Raw genomic sequence first — 22,313 nt, forward strand, 5'->3', positions numbered from 1 at the left:
TGATGTTCACGTTGATATTGATGTTGACGTTGACGTTCATATTGACTCTAATATTTACATTTATGTTGACGTTCACATGTACGATGATTTTGCATTTACGTTGGCATTGATGTTCACATTAACATTGACATTTATGTTAATGCTGACATTGACGTCTACATTAATGATGACATTGACATTAACATTCACTTTTACATTGATATTGACATTGTTCTTCAAGTTCACATAGACGTTGACGTTGACATTATGTTAATGTTGTCATTGTCATTGACTTTCATGTTGATGTTTACATAGACATTCACGTTGACGTTCTCATTAAAATTGACACTGACATTTATGATTATGTTGACATTCACATTTACGTTGATGTTTACATTGACGTTTATATTGACGTTCATGTTATTATTGATGTTGACAATGACGTTCACACTGATGTTTACATTTACGTTGATACTAATGTTGATGTTGACGTTAACGTTCACATTGACATTCATGTTGATGTTCACGTACACGTTTATGTTCACGTAGACGTCCACGTTTACGTTGACATTTTTGTTTACGTATACATTCTCGTTTAGACATTCACTTTGACGTTCACGTTAAGATTTATGTTCTCCTAAACTTTGACATTGATGTTGACGTTCATATTCACATTCACGCTAACATTTACATTGGCGTTCACACTGACATTTAAGTTTATGTTGACGTTGACATTCATATATAAGGTGACATTGACGTTGACATTCACGTTGACGTTGACGTTCACATTCATACTACTATTGACATTTACGTTAACATTGACGTTCATGTTAACACTGACCTTTACATTTATGTTGACTTTTATGTTTAGATTAATGTTTACATTGACCTTGATGTTGACGTTCACATTGTTGTTGACATTGACATTGACGTTCATACTGACGCTAATGTTTACATTGATGCTGATGCTAACATTGACGTTAACATTAACATTGACATTCATTTTTACGTTGACGTTTATATTTGTGTTTACGTTGATGTTGACGATTAAATTTGCACTTACCAACACATTATTATTTACATGTACGTTAATGTTAACTTTGATATTGACATTCATATTAGCGTTGACATTAACATTGACGTTCATACTGACGTTGACATTTATGTTGATGTTAACATTCACATTGACGTTCATATTCATGTTCATGTTGATGTTGATGTTTACGTTGATGTTGATGTTCATTTTTAAGTTGACATTTACATTTATATTTACATTGATGTTGATGATCAAGTTAGAGTTTACCATCACATAGATATTTACGTGGACTTTGGTATTGATTTTGACATTAACATTGACGTTCATGCTGATATAGATATTTATGTTGATACTGACATTGACTTTAAAGTTCACGTTGATGTTCATTTTGACGTTGATGTTCTTATTGACATTGACGTTTACGCTCACATTTACTTTGACGATCACGTTAATCTTGACAGTGTACACGTGACGTTCACGTTTACATTGATATTGACGTTGAAGTTGATATTCACATTGATTTTGATATTGATGTTCTAACATTGACATAGACATTGACATTGGTTTTCACCTTCACATTTCTGTTGACATTCATGTTCACGTTAAAGTTCACATTGGCGTTCACTTTAACATTGACATTCACGTTAATGTTCATGTTAAAATTCACGTTGACATTCACATTTACGTTGATATTTACATTAACGTTGACGTTGACATTCACATTGTTGTTGATGCTGATATTTACATTTAAGTTAATGCTGATGTTGACATTAACGTTAATATTTACATTGACGTTCACGGTGATGTTCACGTTAACGTTCATGTTCACGTTGATGTCTGTGTTAATGTTGACATTTTCATTCACGTGTACGTTCTCATTTAGACGTTCACATTGATGTTCATGCTAACACTTAAGTTCACATTGTTTTTGACATTCATGTTTACGTTGATATTGACATTGACGTTCACATTCACATTAACATTGGCGCAGACGTTTACACTAATGTTAATGTTTATGTTGACATTTACATTAACGTTCATGTTAATGTTCACGTTTGCATTGACATTGACATTGAAATTCACGTTTACATTTATGTTGACGTTCATATTGACATTGATGTTCATATTGACGTTCATTTTTACGTTGAAGTTTATGTTCATGTTGACAATCACGATTTTATTTACCAAAACATTAAAGTTTATATTGACGTTGACATTGATGTTCATGTTGACATTGAAGTTTTTGTTGACACTGACGTTGCCGATAACATTTGAGTTGATGTTGATGTTGATATCAACGTTGACGATGATATTGACGTTCACGTAGACGTTAATGTTAACATTGATGATGATGTTGACGTTCATATTGACGTTCATGTTGATGTTCACATTTATGTTCACGTTGATATTTATGATGATGTTCACGTTCACATTGATGTTAAAGTTGATGTTCAAATTGACATTTAGCTTGACGTTCACATTCACGTTGTTTTTCATATTGATGTTCACATTCACATTAATGTTAATATTCTCGTTCACATTGATGTTTATGTTGATGTTTACATTTATGTTCACGTTGATGTTTACATTAATGTTCACGTTGACATTGACATTGATGTTCATATTGACGCTAATGTTTATATTTATGTTGACGTTGGCGTTGATGTTCACATTGACATTGAAATTTATGTTAATGATGACATTTATGTCTACATCAATGATGACATTGACATTTATGTTCACTTTTACATTGACGTTGATGTTGACCTTCACGTTAACATAGACGTTGACTTTAACATTTATGTTGATGTTTACATTGACATTGACATTTACATTCACGTTGACGTTCACGTTAACGTTGACATTCCATTTAGGTTGATGTTTACATTGACATTTATGTAGATGTTCATATTGTTTTTGATGTTGACAATGACGTTCACACTAACATTTACGTTTACGTTTGTAACACTCCGTAGCCAAAACACACCAAAAAAATAGTTTTTCAGAAAAATCTTCAGGTGCTACCAACGGTGGCATCGACGGACCGTAGCCTGAACCACGGTCTATCCTGCATAACCGTCGATGGAATCAGAAACTCCCAAAAATTCCAGCCTAGAAAAATTGGTTAAGTCTTGGACGACGAACGGACTTATGGTCCGTAGGTCAAACGACGGTCCGTAGTCCGTGACTGTCGATCAAGACTCCCTTCAACCACTCTCCTACAAGAGCTATGGATGACCAACATTGTTCGTACGTGGAACTACGGTCCGTAGTTTGAAAATTTGCAGTTATTTTAGGGGAAATGCAATTGGGTCAATTTAAAATGATCATAACTCTTAGCACAAAATGAATTAGGTCTCCCATGACCTACACACAGATAGATAATTGAATTATCTTTCCATAGACACCGACTTTTGCTAAACTCATACCTCCGAGTAAAAAGTTATGCCCATTTTAGTAAAGGCCTGTCGAACAGGCTATCACGACGGACCCAACAACAGGGCATCGGGCGCACGAACGACCATCAGTTTTGGCCGTCGTGAGGCCTGACAGCAACCTTACCAGGGGTCTTTTTGACCTTTCCCACTCTGTTTAAACCCTAAGTTACGTCATTTTGACCCTAAATTATCAGATTTTAGTCAGTTTAAGCCTAGAAACATAAATAAAACATATCCAAGTCAAATCATTAAATCAAAACTTAGAAAATTAGAAGCAAAAGAGGAGAAAAAAGCTCAAGAACTCTAGTTCAAGAACGCCATAAGCTCCAGCAGTTCCAGCCCCGAAACTTAAGTATCTTTTCATGGATTTCATCACCAAGTATGTGGGATTTCACTAGTGGGTTCCTTTCACCCATTGAGTCCTTAGTTTCAGTCAGTTCTTGATTTTCTTATCATGATTAAACCTAGGGTTTCTCGAACTTGGATATAACTTTATGAATTTATTAAATATATGTTCCAAATCAGAATCATGTTATTACTCAGATTATCGCATGAATTTTAGAACCCTAGCTTTGTATTTCTTTAGTTCTTGAATTACACATGCTAGGTCATATATTTCAGACACTTCAGATATACATGCCTCAATTATAAATGCATAATTACCAGATTAATTGTTGCATTCTCAGTTTGCAAGTTCAGTTTCAAGCTATCTAGTATTTACAGAAATTCAGATATAATCAGTTAATTTACAGAATTCATTGGGAGTAGCATCATACCGAGTTGGACTAGGGTTTAGCGTACCTAATAGTCCATGAACTACTAGCCAAGTAGGTTGTAAGTCCCCTCTGTGGGAAATTAGTTTAGTGATCACGTCAACATGCCTTTATACCTTTGGCCGGGTATATTGAGTCCTCTCGATGGGGCATATACAATGGACTCCACATTTAGCTCATGTGGTTTTATTATCGGTTATTAGTAGCTCACAGAGTTCAGTCAGATTCTCTGCATTGACCATTTATCAAGTATATTCAGTATTCAGTTTCACCATGTTATAAATTGGTCATTGCATCCAATTACCTCAGAAATTAGCATATCACGTTCAAATTATTTTACTTATTTTTGTTCTTCTCCAGTTATGTTTTATTTATGCTTCAATCTATCCTACATGCTTAGTACCTTTCAAGTACTAACGCATACGTGCGCTACATCTTCTCATGATGTAGGTTCAGGTTCTCAACATCCAGATCACGCATAGATAGATTTCCCGATCTCCAGTTCAGCAGATTCATTGGTGGGTCCTCATTCTCCGAGGACAACAGCCATGAGTTTTATTTCAGTCTTTAGTCATTTAGTTTCAATTTTTGCTAGATTTAGCTTGGGCTTGTCCCAGTATTTCTAGTCTAGTTTATAGGCTATTTTCGGACATAGTTTGATTCAGCTTAGTATTGAGTTAATATTTCTTTTGTATTAAACTCATTGTTTTCAAATATCTCAGTTATAGAATATGGGTATTCCCCATCTTTTCATTTTAAGCATGATTTAGCTTTTGCAACAGTTTATTATCTTTAGTATGCTCATGATCTTGCCAACAGAGTTAGCTTGGGATCACTTGTGGACCTAGGTTCTGTGTCTGCGTCTTGGGGGTAGTTCGGGGTGTGACAACGTTGATGCTGATGTTGATGTTGATATGAACGTTCACCTTGACGTTAACGTTGACGTACCCATTTATGTTGACCTTTTTTTCCACGTATACATTCTCGTTTAGACATTCACTTTGACGTTCCCATTGAGATTTATGTTCTCTTAAACATTGACGTTGATGTTGATGTTCACATTCACATTCACACTGACATTTACATTGACGTTCACATTGACATTTAAGTTGATGTTGACATTGATATTCACGTTTAAGTTGACATTGACGTTGACGTTGAGGTTCATATTCATACTAACGTTGACATTGATGTTCATGTTAACGCTAACCTTTACATTTATGTTGACTTTTAGGTTTACATTGATGTTAATAGTGACCTTGATGTTGACGTTCAAATTGTTGTTGACGTTGATGTTGATGATCACACTGACGATTACGTGTACGTTGATGCTGATGCTTACATTGACATTAACGTTCATACTGACATTTACATTGATGTTCATTTTTATGTTGACATTTATGTTTGCATTTATGTTGAAAGTGACGATACGTTTGCGTTTACCAAGACATTATCATTTACATAGACGTTGATGTTAACATTGATATTGACATTCATATTAGCGGTTACATTAACATTGATGTTCATACTAACATTGACATTTACATTGATGTTAACGTTAACGTTGATGTTCACATTGATGTTCATATTTATGTTCATATTCATTATTCACGTTCATGTTGATGTTTACGTTGATGTTCATGTTCATTTTTACGTTGACATTTATGTTTATGTTTACATTGATGTTGATAATCAGGTTAGTGTTTACCATCACGTAGATATTTTACGTGAACGTTGATATTGATGTTGACATTGACATTGATGTTCATGCTGATATAGATGTTTATGTTGATACAGACATTGCCTTTAATGTTCACGTTGATGTTCATTTTGACATTGATATTCTTGTTGATGTTGACGTTTACGTTCACATTTACTTTAATGATCACGTTAATGTTGATGGTGTACATGTGACGTTCACGTTTATGTTGACATTGACGTTTAAGTTGATGTTCACATTGATTTTGATTTTGATGTTCTAACATTGACATAGACATTTACATTGGCGTTCACCTTCACGTTGATATTGACATTCATGTTCACGTTAAAGTTCACATTGACGTCACGTTAACATTGACATTCACGTTAACGTCCATATTAAAATTTATGTTGACATTCACATTTACGTTGATGTTTACATTAACGTTGATGTTGACGTTCACATTGTTGTTGATGTTGATATTTACATTTAAGTTGATGCTGATGTTGACATTAATGTTAATGTTTACTATGACGTTCATGTTGATGTTCACGTTCACGTTCACGTCTGCATTAATGTTGACCTTTTCATTCACATGTACATTCTCGTTTAGACGTTCACATTGAAGTTCATGTTAACATTTATGTTCACGTAGATGTGTATGTTTACGGTGACATTCACATAGACATTTAAGTTTACATTGATGTTAACATTCTAATTTACGGTTACACTGATGTTAATGTTCACATTACGTTGATGTTCATCCTAACATTGACTTTTATGTTAATGTTTACATTGATATTCATATTGAAGTTCACGTTTACGTTGATATTGATGTTTCCGTTCATGTTGACATTTACATTGATGTTCACATTGATAATCACGATAACATTGATGTTCACATTGACGTTCATATTTATGTTGACATTTACAATCACTTGTTTTGCCAACATGTCAAAGTTTATATTGATGTTGACATTGACGTTGACGTTCATGTTGACATTGTTATTTTTGTTGATGCTGATATTGAGGATAACATTCATGTTGACGTTAAAATTGACGATGACATTGACGTTTATGTTGACATTCACATTTATGTTCACGGTGATGTTTACGATGATGTTGACGTTCACATTGATGTTGAAGTTGATGTTCACATATACATTCACGTTGACGTTGACGTTCACAGTGACATTAACGTTGACATTAATATTGACGTTCATGTCCACATTGATGTTATGTTGATGTTCACGTTGATGTTTACGTTGATGTTCACGTTGATATTGACATTGACGTTGATATTCATATTGATGCTAATGTTTATTTTTATGTTGACATTCACGTTTACGCTGATGTTTTCATTGATGTTGGCATTGATGTTGACATTGACGTTGACATTGACATTTACATTGACATTTACATCTATGTTAACAATGATGTAAACATTAACGTTCACTTTGATGTTGACGTTGATGTTGACCTTTACATTCACATAGACGTTGATGTTGACATTTACGTTGACGTTGTAGATGACTTTGAATTTCATGTTGATGTTCACATTGATGTTCACATTGACATTCACGTTGACATTGACATTTAAGTTGATGCTGACATTTACATTTATGTTGACGTTCACATTTATGTTGATATTTACATTGCATTGACATTGACGTTCACATTATTATTGATGTTGACATTGATGTTCATAGTGACGTTTATGTTTACGTTGATGCTAATGTTGACATTGACGTTAACGTTCACATTGACATTCACGTTCACGTTGATGTTCACTTTGACGTCTGCATTTACTTTGAAATTTTTGTTCACGTATACATTCTCGTTTAGACATTCACATTGACGTTCACGTTAACGTTTATGTTAACCTAGACGTTGACATTTATGTTGACGTTCACATTCACGTTCCACCTGAAATTTATGTTGACGTTCACACTGACATTTAAATCTACGTAGACATTGACATTCATTGTTAAGTTTACATTGATGTTTACGTTCACATTTACTTTGACGATCACGTTAACATTGACGTTGGTGTACACGTGAAGTTTACGTTGACATTGACATTGAAATTGATGTTGACATTCACAATCACATATACATTGACATAGGCGTTGACATAGTTGTTCATCTTCTCGTTGATGTTGACATTCATGTTCATGTTAAATTTCACATTGACGTTAACTTTAGCATTGACATTCAAGTTAACGTTCACGTTAAAATTCACGTTGACATTCACATTTATGTTGATGTTTACATTAATATTGATGTTGACGTTCACGTAGTTGTTGACATTGACATTCACACTGACGTTTACATTTAAGTTGATGCTGATGTTGACATTAATGTTAATGTTCATATTGACGTTCACATTAACGTTCGCATTAACATTGACATTTTTGTTCATGTGTACGTTCTCATTTAGAAGTTCACATTGATGTTCACGTTAACATTTATGTTTACCTAGACATTGACATTCATATTCACATTCACGTTGATGTTTATGTTGATGTTCACACTGACATTAAGTTTACATTGATGTTGATATTCATGTTTACGTTGCCACTGACGTTAATTTTCATATTTACGTTGATATTAACGTTGACGTTCATACTAAGGTTGACTTTTATGTTAATGTTAACGTTGATGTTCACATAGAAGTTGACGTTGATATTTACATTGATGTTAATGTTGACATTGATTTTTACATTAATGTTCATGTTCACATTTACATTGACGTTCATGTTGACATTGATTTTTATGTTGACGTTTACATTCACGTTGACGATCACGTTTGTTTATCAAAACATTGACATTAATGTTAAAATTGACATTGACGTTGATGTTTATATTGACATTAATGTTTTTATTGACGCTGACATTAGCGACAACGTTCATGTTGAAGTTGATGTGGACATTGATGTTAACATTGACGATGATGTTTATATTCACGTTGACGTTCACATTTAAGTTTACGTTGATGTTTACGATGATGTTGACGTTCACATTAATATTGAAGGTGATGTTCACATTGACATTCATGTTGACGTTGCTGTTGACATTCACATTCACCTTGATGTTCACAATGACGTTCACATTGATATTAATGTTGACTTCATGTTCTTGTTGATGTTATGTTGACGTTCTCATTTACGTCCACGTTGATATTTACGTTAATGTTCATGCTGACATTAAAATTGATGCTAATGTTTATATATATGTTGACATTCACGTTTACGCTGACATTTGCATTGACGTTTGCATTGATATTCACATTAACATTGACATTTACGTTCACGTTGATATTTACGTCTACGTTCACGATGACATTGACATTGATGTTGACATTGACGTTGATTCACATAGATGTTGACGTTGTCATTTACGTTGATATTGTTGTTGATATTGACATTAATGTTGATGTTCACATTGACGTTCCTATTGATATTTACGTTGACATTGAAATTTACATTAACGCTGATGTTTATATTTATGTTGACTTTCACATTTACGTTGATATTTACAATGATGTTGACGTGGACGTTCACATTGTTGTTGACGTTGATGTTGATGTTCACAATGACAATTACGTTTACATTGATGCTGATGTTGGCATTGAAATTAACGTTTACATTGACGTTAACATTCACGTTGATGTTCACATTGACGTCCACATTTACATTGACATTTTTGTTCGCATATACATTCTTATTTAGACATTCACACTGACATTCACATTAACGTTTATCTCATCTAGACGTTGACGTTGTCATTGACTTTCACATTCACGTTCATGTTGATGTTTACGTTAATGTTCACACTATCATTTAAGTTTACGTTAACGTTGACATTCATGTTTAAGTTGACATTGACGTTAACATTCACATTCACGTTGAAGTTGATGTTGCCCTTCATACTAACATTGACATTTACGTTGAAATTGACATTCATGTTGACACCGGCATTTACGTTTATGTTGACGTTCAGTCTTATGTTGATGTTTACATTGACCTTGACATTCACGTTCACGCTTATATTTAAGTTTACATTGATGTTGAAATTCACATTTATAGTGACACTGACATTGACATTCACATTCACGTTGATTTTGACATTGACGTTCACACTAACGTTAACGTTTATATTAACCTTCTTCTTGATGTTCACATTGACATTCACATTTATGTTGACATTGACGTTCACATTCATATTGAAGTTTACTTTGGCGTTCACGTTGACATTGACGTTCCTGTTAACGTTCATATTTTTGTTGATGTTTACGTTCATGTTGATACATTGACATTACTGTTGATGTTGATATTGACGTTGATGTTCATGTTGACATTGACATTTTTTTGGTGCTGATGTTGATGATAACGTTCACGTTGATATTGACATTAAGACTGAAAATGACATTGACGTTGATGTTGATGTCCATGTTGAAATTCACATTTATGTTCACGTTGATGTTTATGATGATGTTGACTTTCACATTAATGTTGACATTGATGTTCATTTTTATGTTGACATTTACATTTACGTTTACATTGATGTTGATGATCAGGTTTGTGTTTACATACACGTTGATGTTTGTGTGGATGTTGACGTTGATGTTGACATTGACATTGATGTTCATGCTGATATTGACGTTTACATTGATGCTAATGTTGACTTTAACGTTCATGTTGACTTTTACTTTGACGTTGATGTTCTTGTTGATGTTGATGTTTACATTTACGCTCATCTTTACTTTGACAATCACGTTAACATTGACATTGGTGTACACGTGACGTTCACATTTACGGTAACATTAACATCAAAATTGATGTTCACGTTGACATTGATGTTGACGTTTATGATCACATAGACGTTGACATTGACGTTCACCTTTACATTGATGTTGAGATTCATTTTCACGTTGAAATTCACATTAGATTTCATGTTGGCATTCATATTCACATTAACGTTCATGTTAAAATTCAAGTTGACATTCACGTTTAAGTTGATATTGACATTGACGTTGACTTTGATATTCACATTGTTGTTGATGTTGACGTTCACAGAGACATTTACATTTAAGTTGGTTCTGATGTTGACATTGACATTAACGTTCACATTGATTTTAATGTTCATGTTGATGTTAATGTTGACGTCCGCGTTAATGTTAACATTTTCGTTCACATGTACATTCTCGTTTGACGTTCACATTGACATTCACGATAATGTTTATGTTCACGTAGATGTTGACGTTCATATTCACATTAACACTGACGTTTATGTTGACGTTCACACTGAATATTATGTTTACATTGATGTAAACATTCACGTTTACATTGACACTGATGTTGGCGTTCACATTCCATGCACTTCATCACGACAAGTAGACAATTACTACAAAGTCATGAATAAGGAACACATACATAGACATATGCATTAGAACACTTTCCTAGGACTTCCCTCAAGAGCTACTTGTGTAATGTATAGGTGAAGTCTCATACCCCCACCTACACTAAGCAACTACCCTTAGATTATCCATGTTAGGTTCCTTACTTACATTAACCATTTTACATTGGGGGAAACTATCGCCTTAACTGACACTAAGACCATTGGTGCTAAACATGGAATTAGGTATTATAGAGACTTACACCAATGGAACGTGTTCTTACCTAGCCAAGGTAGAACATTTACACATGCTATCATATGAGTGAATTCACTTTCTATATCCTATGTGGTATGCATAGTTTATTGAACTAAGAGATATACATAACCATCTACATGTTCATTGGCATTGGAGCCTCATCTCATGAGAAACCATAGGCAAATATTTATCAAGGAAAGTTAACACCTCATATGGAACGATAGGTGAATTTCCTCCAAGGGAAGTCAAAACCTTATGAGGACCCAAATGGTGAATCTTCCTCCAAGGGAAGACAACACCTATCATTGTCAAGTTCACTCGGTGCTAAGATAAGTTCTCTTTACTGAAAAGTATTTATCACTTTACTTCATAAAACAAAGGCTTAGGATATTGATTCTTATATTCTTATAGCATATTCAAGCACCTATCTAACTTTAGGGTATACATGAGCATGCCTATCAAGGCCCCTCTATTGATTCGATCTTCATACATGTGTGTGTGTACTTGTATGTGAGAAAACATTTCACATAACACATAAATATCACACATGGTCATATATCAATGCACAAGTCCATAGGTATAACTATATGAGCAATCCTTTCATATAAACACACTAAGACACTATGAACATTCATACTTCATCATATCATATACTAAACATCATTTCATATAAGTCATATTCATAACATGTTCATACATTAATTTTCATGTACATAGAAACCAAACCTAGGAACTATCCTATCAAGGTACACATGTGTAATGCATAGACAAGGTCCCATACCCTTGACCATACTAGTACACCTATTAAGTCATCATATTTAATGGAATACATAACATGATTCACATACATATATATTAAATACATAGTAGTAGACATTTAGTGAATATGAGATAAACCCTTTATTAGACACTATGAACCTTTACTACATTATAATCATGCATAATGTGTGAGTGTGTGTGTACATAGGTCAACATGATCACAGAATACCTATCAACAACACATTGAGGCAGCCGCCGTATTTAGACCACAATGCACAACCAAGCATAGACCACACAACAAAATTTAGCATAGGAGACAAGATAATCTTCACATTATATTCAAAACTCCTAACCTTATCTATTCTCAAATTCACAAAGGTCTATATAGGTAAGGGATTATTAAACTTTATAACTCCTCAATGGCAGCACCTACACTTTAACCAAACTATAGATATATACATTCCCATACAATAGCCATACAACCTAGATCACAACAAGAATATAAAAGTAGGCATAAGCTTCACATAGTGTGATCGTCATAAGCACATACTCATATATTCATAAATTTTCCTTCAAGACCATATTCCGCACATATATAATGACGACAAAGTAAACACCACCACCATAAGTGGACAATACCACACAATGCCATACAAGGCTTCATCAACTACAACAATATAGAAAAGTATAGAGGAAGATCTATTCTTATCAATTCATCACCTTTGATAATCATTGATCAATACACCTTTATCATCATGAAAACATTATAGGGAAGTAACTAAATGTATATTCAATCATGAAAAAAACCATCTACAAGTTGCTACAAGATCATAGTACAATCTAATACAATACATCACATACATACTAAAAAGTAGAGAGTTATATATCATCAACCAATTTCCCTTGTCTTTTTCATCGGTTCTATTTTATCAATAATATAAGTTTAGGGCAGAATCTAAAGAGATAGAACATCATAGATAAGTCATGTTTCATCCACCCTAGAATATAGATCTCAACATATACATTACTCTATCAAGTCTATAGGTTATAAGAACCCAAATCAATCTTTGACAATTCATGTTATCTATTCATATTTGATATATTATACATAATTATTATCACATTACACATATAGTCAGTAGCTAAGACAATTCACAATGATCGAGGTACATAACAATTATCCTAACGTCAAGATCACAAGTTACTACATGATAGGCAACCTTATTCAAAATCCTTCAAACTTAACCCTCATGGATCATTCCTCAACAATTTATCATCAATATACATACTAGGTAGTAAGTATAAGCATATTAACATAATTGAATCACAGTTCAATATACATGAGATCAAGATCATCAAGCCATACATACGCTAAAATCGAGTTTGTGAAAGAGCATGAGTTCATCATGCAATTGGATGAAAATCATGTCCAAATCAGTAGATGATCACCAATAAATTAATATTATTCTTTTGAAATTAGTTTAAGAAAGAACCTATGGCTAGATTGAAAATAAAGAGATTTAATCATGGAACTTCTTTGAAAACTTTGAAGAGGACTCTCTAGATGAAAAATTAAGTAGAGATGAAGGATCACCATAACTTTATTAAATGAAGAATCCACTAAAAGTTGGTGAAGAACCCGTGGAGATCCCATCTACAAGCTGACCTTGAACTTTGTCTTCAATGGAGATTTCTAGAGAGAATATTTTGGGAGAGGGAGGTTTTGATTTTGAATGGAGAATTTTGTATGGGCTATTCACGTTTTTAATCAACCTAATATACCCAAAAATAGTTAGATAAACCGCCTAGGTTCAGGTTAGCACGTGGGGTGAATTTTCCATCCACTCCATAATTAGGCAGCGTGCATGGCAATTCTGCAGGCCTGCATCGACGACCTTTCGACGCCCAGTAGGTCCATAGATGGGCCATTCTACTGGACGTCGTTTGGATTTGAGGCTAGTAACCTGCCTTAATCCTACACCAGGATAAGTTTCCATCTATGCATCCCCATAAACGGGACGTTGGTGGACTGACGAGGAGTCATTTAAGCTGGTCGATTGACATTGCCAAGGCAGTGTCTCGACAACCTTTGGGTCCTTCTTGAGGGACTATTGTGGGGCCCTTGAAAAGTTGTACCCATATGTCTCCAACATAAATATACACCTTAAAATGTGGAAGACCTTCCATGCAAGGTTAACCCAAAATTACCACATAAAATGCATCCAAACATGCAAGGCACACTCTAGACACACATGATCGTCTCAAAGGCTATCTTTTGAACGTCTTGGATGTTTGACCTCCAAACTTCTTGAAACTCAAGAAACTGACTATAAAAATCATTATTAAAAATATAAGGACCTCATAAGATCATGAAACATACATAAGCACATAAAAACAAATAAGATCCCTTAGGTGACTAGTCGTCAAACATCTTTGTTGTCTCTTGACGTTTGACTTTCAAATAACTTCAAATGACCCATGCATGCTTTAGAACACTAAATTAACATTTTAACAAGCTTATAGGAATATGTGAGGCTCTATACACCCTAACTAATTTTGGGGGTCCTACAGTTGATGTTTTCGTTGACGTTTCATATTGATGTTCACATTGATAGTGACGTTTACATTGATCTTGACGTTAAAGTTCACATTTACATTGATGTTCACGTTTATGTTTACATGGATATTCACGTTCAGGTTAATGTTTATATTGACATTTATGTTGACGTTCACATTAACATTCACATTGTTGTTCACGTTGACGTTGATTCTCATGGTGACGTTTACATTAACGTTGATGTTTTCATTCACGCTGACATTTACGTTTACATTGATCATTGACATTCACATTGACATTTATGTTGACATTGACATTCACATTGACGTTCATGTTCACATAGACTTTGATGTTTAAATTCACATTGACGTTGTTGTTGATATTGACTTTCACATTGACGTTCATGTTGACATTTAAGTTTATGTTGAAGTTCACGTTGATGCTGCTGTTTACGTTTATATTGACATTTACATTTATGCTGATATTTACAGTGAAATTGATGTTGACATTCATATTTTAGTTGATATTATCGTTGACATTCTCACTGATGTTTGTATTTATGTTGATGCTTATGTTGACTTTGACGTTTGTGTTCACATTGTTGTTCACGTTGATGTTCACATTCACGTTTATGTTCACGTTGACATCCATGTTTACGTTGACATTTTTATTCACGTATACATTCTCGTTTATATGTTCATATTGACATTTATGTTAACATTTATGTTCACCAAGATGTAGACATTGACGTTGGCATTCATATTCACGTTCTCGCTAACATTTACTTTGACATTCACAATGACATGTATGTTTACATTGATGTTGACATTGACGTAATTATTCACATTCACGTTGACGTTAACATTGACGTTCACACTAAAGTTGATATTTAAGTTGATATTGACGTTTAAATTGATGCTAACATTTACGTTTATGTTGATGTTGATGTTTATATTAACCTTGATCTTGACGTTCACATTGTTGTTAACATTGAAGTTGATGTTAACACAAAAGTTTATGTTTACATTGATGCTGATGTTGACGTTGACGTTAACGTTCATACTGACATTTACATTGACGTTCACGTTGACATTCACATTGACGTTCATTTTTATGTTGACATTTATGTTTGTATTTACATTGATGTTGACGGTTACATTTGTGTTTACCAACATATGGTCGACGTTGACGTTGACGTTGATGTTGATGTTGATGTTCATATTAACGTTGACATTACTGATGATATTTATATTGATATTGACATTTACCTTGACATTAACATTTTCATTGACGTACATATTGACTTTCATTTTACGTTCATGTTCTCGTTCACGTTCGCCTTGATGTTGATGTTCAAGTTGATATTGAAGTCAATTTTTACATTGACATTTACGTTTACGTTTACATTGATGTTGACGATCAGGTTCGTGTTTACTAGCATGTTGACGTTTACATGGACGTTGATGTTGATGTTGAATTTGACATTGACATTCATTTTGATATTGACGTTTACGTTGATGCTGATGTTGACTTTAATGTTCATGTTGACGTTCACTTTGATGTGATGTTCTTGTTGATGATGACGTTGACATTGAAATTTACGTTCATATTTACTTTGAAGATCAGGTTAACATTAACATTGGTGTATACATGATTTCACATTTATGTTGATATTGACGTTGATGTTGATGTTCATATTGATATTGAAGTTGATGTACACGATCACATAGACATTGACATAGACGTTGACATTGATGTTTGTAACGACCTGTTTAGTCGTTTTGAGCAGCAGACTTCAATTCTGGAAAAACTGGCAGAAGCGACGGACCCCACGATGGACCGTCATGGGCACGACGGACTGTCGCAGGGTCTCGTTGCAAAACACTTAGAAAATCTGAAATTGGGTACTGAAAATCGACTCTCTGAACTTCGTGACAGAATAGCAGGACGGACCGTCACAGGCGTGACGGACCGTCATAGAGCCTTCAGTGAAAATCCATTCTCTGAACCTTGAGACGACCTGCAGAACGGACCGTCGCAGGCACGACGGGCCGTCACAGGTTGTGTAATCCCAGTCTGGGTCGGATTTCTGTACACGTTTTAAAGGGGCGTTTTGGACTATTCCTGCTATAATTATATATTTCATGGGTTTATATTAATAACTCAATTTCTTGGGGGATAAAAGAGGTAACCTTAAGTTAATTAGTGGGTTATTATTGCCATCTTTTATTCTTAATTATATACTAATTAGGGTAAAAGAAAGAAGGTTTGAATAAAGAAAAATAGAAAGAACAAGAGGGAGAGGGAGAATCAAACGAGGAAGAAAGAACAATACAAGGCTTTGGGAAATTCTTGCTTGGTCACTAGTCTTCGGTGGAGGTAGGTTATGGTTTTCATACTATTTGTAGTAAACTCTTAATAGCGAATGATATGTATTGATAGTATTGTAAACCCTGCTATGTGCTTAATTGTATGCATGCATGAACGTGATTATATAATTGTGATTATATTAAGCATGATGAAGCTATTGAATCCCAAATCTTGATAAAAACCTAATCTCTTTTTAATGATGATGCCTTGTAAGGGAGAAGGCCTGATGAACTAAAGTAATGAGATTGATGATGCCTTGGTAAGAAAAAAGGCTTGATGAATTGATAGAAGGAGATTAGGGGATCGGGTGTCATGAGTCCTCATGTGTGAACTTGATGGTAATTGTTAATGATATAGTACTTGTTGTTGCTACATGTTGAGTATCATAGTTGATTTTATGATATTACTTGGTATATACTGTTTTCTATTTTGAGTTGGCCGATGATATCTACTCAGTACCCGTGTTTTGTACTGACCCCTACTTTTATGTTTTCTTCTTGTTTATTTGTGGAGTGCAGCAAACGTGCCGTCGTCTTCGACTCAACAATAATTCAAGCCAGTCTTACTACATCAGAAATTCAGGGTGAGCTAATGCTTCTAGCTTGGACTGGATCTTCTTCTTCAAGTCTTGATGCCTTGAACTTCCGGCATGGACTAGCTTCTTATGTATTTTTAGCTTTTAGAATACTTTTAGTTTAGTCATTTGATCGTAGATGTTCTTGTTGTGATGACTTCCAGATTTTGGGGATAATAATAGTTATTGATTTTATTAATGAGTTAAGTCTTCCGCATTACTTTATGTTGATATTACATTGAAATGTTAAGGTTTAGATTGGTTGGTTCGCTCACATAGGAGGGTAAGTGTGGGTGCCAGTCGCGGCCCGGGTTTTGGGTCGTGACAAACTTGGTATCAGAGCATTAGGTTCGTTGGTCTCATCACACAAGAACGAGTCTAGTAGAGTTTTAAGGAACGGTAGGGGGACGCCTTTACTTTTCTTTGAGAGGCTATAAGACTTTAGGAAAATTCCATTCTTTCATTCTTTCTTTCGTGCTATTACTTGCGTCCAATTGGTATCTAGGTGATACAAATTGGTATCTGACCATCTTCACTCTATTTCGTAGATGGTTAGAACTAGAGCAACGACTGCGCCAACATCAACATCGGCAAGACAAGAAGCGTCCGAGCCAGCCACTGGGGCTGTAGCTCGAGGAAGAGTAGCGGCAAGAGGCCGTGGTAGAGGTCGTGGGAGGACGTCCTCTAGAGGAAGAGGACGAGAACCTAGCCCGTCTGATACTAGGGTGGTGACTCCTCCACCGACTGAGGAAGTGGTAAGAGAGGGTGAGGAAGGGGAGAATGAACAAGTGAAAAATGAGGAATTGCCACCCCAACCTACCCCAGAGATGATCAATCAGATTCTCGCTTATCTTAGTGGGTTGTCTGATCAGGGTCAGGCCCCTCCAGTGTTTTCTGCACCAACACCTCCAGTTTCAGAGGTACAACATGCAGCCACTATGGCTCCTCGTATGGATGCCTCATTGGACATAGGCACGTTTCCACGTCTGACTACTGGGTCTATAATGACAAATGATCAGCACGAACTTTTCAGTAATTTCTTGAAATTGAAACCTCCAGTCTTCAAGGGTGCTGAATCTGAGGATGCTTACGATTTTCTGGTTGACAGTCATGAGCTACTACAGAAGATGGGTATAGTAGAACGGTTTGGTGTTGAGTTCATGAGTTATCAGTTTCAAGGGAACGCCATAATGTGGTGGCGGCCGCATGTTGAGTGTCAACCAACGGAGGCACCACCTATGACTTGGGCCTCATTCTCTAGCTTGTTTATGGAGAAGTATATCCCCCGGACTTTGAGGGATAGGAAAAGGGATGAGTTCTTGAGCCTAGAGCAAGGTAGGATGTCGGTCAATGCATATGAGGCTACGTTTCGTGCACTATCCAGATATGCCACTCAACTTTGTGTCAGTCCACAAGAGCGGATTCGTCGTTTCGTGAAGGGGTTGAGGTCAGAGTTGCGGATTTCAGCCTTACAGGTAGCGGCTACGGCAAAATCCTTCCAAGAAGTGGTAGATTTCATGGTAGAGGTGGAAGGAGTAAAGCCAGATGAATTCACCATGGCATCGACATCAAAGAGGTTTCGAAAGGGAGGTGAGTTTAATGGTTCTTACTCTAGAGGACATGGTTCAGGAGGTTACTTAGTTCGACCAATTGAGTCTTCGCTACTGACTGTAGTTGGGGGTCCACCTTAGAGCGGTCAACACTTCTCTGAGAGACCTATGCTTGACTCTAGAGAGTGTTATGGATGTGGGAAGACTGGACATATTAGGAGGAATTGTCCCAAACAGAGTTATAGACCCCCAATAGCTAGAGGTAGAGGTGGTCATGGTAGAGGCCGTTATTCTGGAGGACGTGGTGGTCGAGGTAATGGTGGTCACCAAAACAGCCAGGGTGATGGGCAAACTGGAGCCACTACATCACAACATGGTAGGGGTAACAGACAAACAAACGAAAGGGCCCATTGTTATGCTTTCCCTGGGAGATCGGAGGCGGAGACATCTGATGCTGTCATCACAGGTAATCTTCTGGTTTGTGATTGCATGGCTTCTGTATTGTTTGATCGTGGATCCACATTTTCTTATGTATCTTCCTCATTTGCTAATGGTCTAAATTTACATTGTGAATTACTTGATACGCCTATTCGTGTTTCTACTCCGGTGGGTGAGTCTGTGATAGTTGAAAAAGTATATAGGTCTTGTTTGGTGACTTTTGTGGGGAGCAATACTTATGTAGATTTGGTTATCTTAGAAATGGATGATTTTTATGTAATTCTGGGTATGACTTGGCTTTCTCCGCAATTTGCGATCTTGGATTGTAATGCTAAAACGGTGACGTTAGCCAAGCCTGGGACAGATTCGTTAGTGTGGGAGGGTGACTACACTTCCAATCCGGTGCGTATCATCTCCTTTTTTCGTGCTAGGAAAATGGTTAGTAAAGGGTGTTTAGCTTTCTTGGCACATCTCAAGGATGACACTACCCAAGTGCCTCCGATTGAGTCGGTTTTGGTGGTCCGTGAGTTTCTGGATGTGTTCCCTGCAGATCTTCCTGGTATGCCACCAGATAGGGATATTGACTTCTGTATTGATCTCGAACCGGGTACTCGCTTCATTTCTATACCCCCTTATAGAATGGCTCCCGCAGAGTTAAGAGAGTTAAAAGCACAACTTCAAGAGTTGTTGAACAAAGGCTTCATTAGACCAAGTGCATCTCCTTGGGGTGCTCCGGTTTTGTTTGTAAAGAAGAAAGATGGGAGTTTTCGGATGTGCATAGACTACCGGCAGTTGAACAAGGTAACCATAAAGAACAAGTATCCTCTTCCTCGCATTGATGACTTGTTCGATCAGTTACAAGGTGCTTTTGTCTTCTCTAAGATTGAATTGAGATCCGGTTATCATCAGTTGAAAATACGGGTAGCGGATGTGCCAAAGACTGCTTTTAGAACCATGTATTGGCATTACGAATTTGTAGTGATGTCTTTTGGTCTTACGAATGCCCCTGCTGCGTTCATGAGTTTGATGAACGGGATTTTAAGCCATATTTGGATCTCTTTGTGATCGTATTTATTGACGATATACTGATATAATCTAAAAGTAAGGAGGAACATGAGGAGCATTTGAGAATAGTATTGGAAATGTTGAGGGAGAAACAACTTTATGCCAAGTTCTCTAAGTGTGAGTTTTGGCTAGATGCAGTGTCCTTCTTGGGGCATGTAGTTTCTAAGGATGGAGTAATGGTGGATCCTTCTAAGATTGAGACAGTGAAGAATTGGGTAAGACCTACTAATGTGTCAGAAATAAGGAGCTTTGTTGGGTTAGCTAGCTACTATCGTCGATTTGTCAAGGGATTCTCTTCTATTGCTTCCCAATTGACGAACTTGACTAAGCAGAATGTTCCATTTGTATGGTCAGATGATTGTGAAGAAAGCTTTCAGAAGCTCAAGACTTTGTTGACTACCGCCCCCATTCTCACCTTGCCCGTAGAGGGTAAGAACTTCATTGTTTATTGTGATGCATCCTATTCTGGTTTGGGTGCAGTGCTAATGCAAGAGAAGAATGTGATTGCTTATGCTTCAAGACAATTAAAATTGCATGAACGTAACTATCCAACTCATGATTTGGAATTGGCCGCGGTAGTGTTTGCATTAAAGCAACGGAGACACTATTTATATGGGGTTAAGTGTGAGGTCTATACGATCATCGTAGCCTACAGTATGTCTTTACTCAGAAAGATTTGAACTTGAGACAGAGGAGATGGATGGAACTACTGAAGGACTACGACATCACTATTTTGTATCATCCGGGGAAGGCGGATGTTGTAGCGGATGCTTTAAGTAGAAAGGCGGGAAGCATGGGAAGTCTAGCTCACTTGCAAGCTTCTAGACACCCATTGGCTAGAGAAGTTCAGATTCTGGCTAACGACCTTATGAGACTAGAAGTAAATGAGAAGGGAGGATTTTTAGCTTGTGTGGAGGCAAGATCTTCCTTCCTTGAGATGATTAAGGGAAAGCAGTTTAATGATGAAAAATTGATCCGGATCCGAGATAAAGTGTTGCAAGGAGAGGCTAAAGAAGCGACAATCAATGATGAAGGTGTTTTGAGGATTAAGGGAAGGGTATGTGTACCCCGCGTCGATGATTTGATCAACACTATTCTGACAGAGGCTCATAGTTCAAGGTATTCGATACATCCGGGTGCAACCAAGATGTACTGTCACCTAAAGCAACACTTTTGGTGGAGTAGAATGAAGCGTGATATTGTGAACTTTATCGGCAAATGTCCAAACTGTCAACAAGTAAAGTATGAACACCAGAGACCCGGAGGAACACTTAAGAGAATGCCCACTCCTGAATGGAAGTGGGAGAGAATTGCAATGGACTTCGTGGTTGGTCTTCCAAAGACATTGGATAAGTATGACTCTATTTGGGTGATTGTTGATAGGTTAACTAAGTCTGCTCATTTCATTCCGGTCAAGATGAC

General features: G+C 36.1%; 1 protein-coding gene across 1 annotated transcript; it reads left to right on the forward strand.

The window, feature by feature from the left end:
• Positions 1 to 9,263: 9,263 nt before the first annotated feature.
• Positions 9,264 to 16,548, forward strand: LOC138347476 (uncharacterized). Its single transcript, XM_069295769.1, has 6 exons — positions 9,264 to 9,632; positions 10,343 to 10,744; positions 15,035 to 15,113; positions 15,313 to 15,447; positions 15,891 to 16,186; positions 16,333 to 16,548. Exons 1-6 carry the CDS (start codon positions 9,264 to 9,266, stop codon positions 16,546 to 16,548), a joined length of 1,497 nt encoding a protein of 498 aa, XP_069151870.1.
• Positions 16,549 to 22,313: the final 5,765 nt, after the last annotated feature.

The sequence above is a fragment of the Solanum lycopersicum genome, chromosome 3 (genome assembly GCF_036512215.1).
Source record: "Solanum lycopersicum chromosome 3, SLM_r2.1".
Taxonomy (NCBI): domain Eukaryota; kingdom Viridiplantae; phylum Streptophyta; class Magnoliopsida; order Solanales; family Solanaceae; genus Solanum; species Solanum lycopersicum.

Excerpts from the sequence above, each read along its gene's own strand:
- LOC138347476 (XM_069295769.1), top strand. The coding sequence starts at position 9,264 with ATGACATTGACATTGATGTTGACATTGACGTTGATTCACATAGATGTT. Across the intron at positions 10,745-15,034 it reads ACGTGACGTTCACATTTACG|GTTAATGTTTATATTGACAT; the intron begins GTAACATTAACA and ends ATTCACGTTCAG. Across the intron at positions 15,448-15,890 it reads TGACATTCTCACTGATGTTT|TTGATGTTAACACAAAAGTT; the intron begins GTATTTATGTTG and ends TTAACATTGAAG.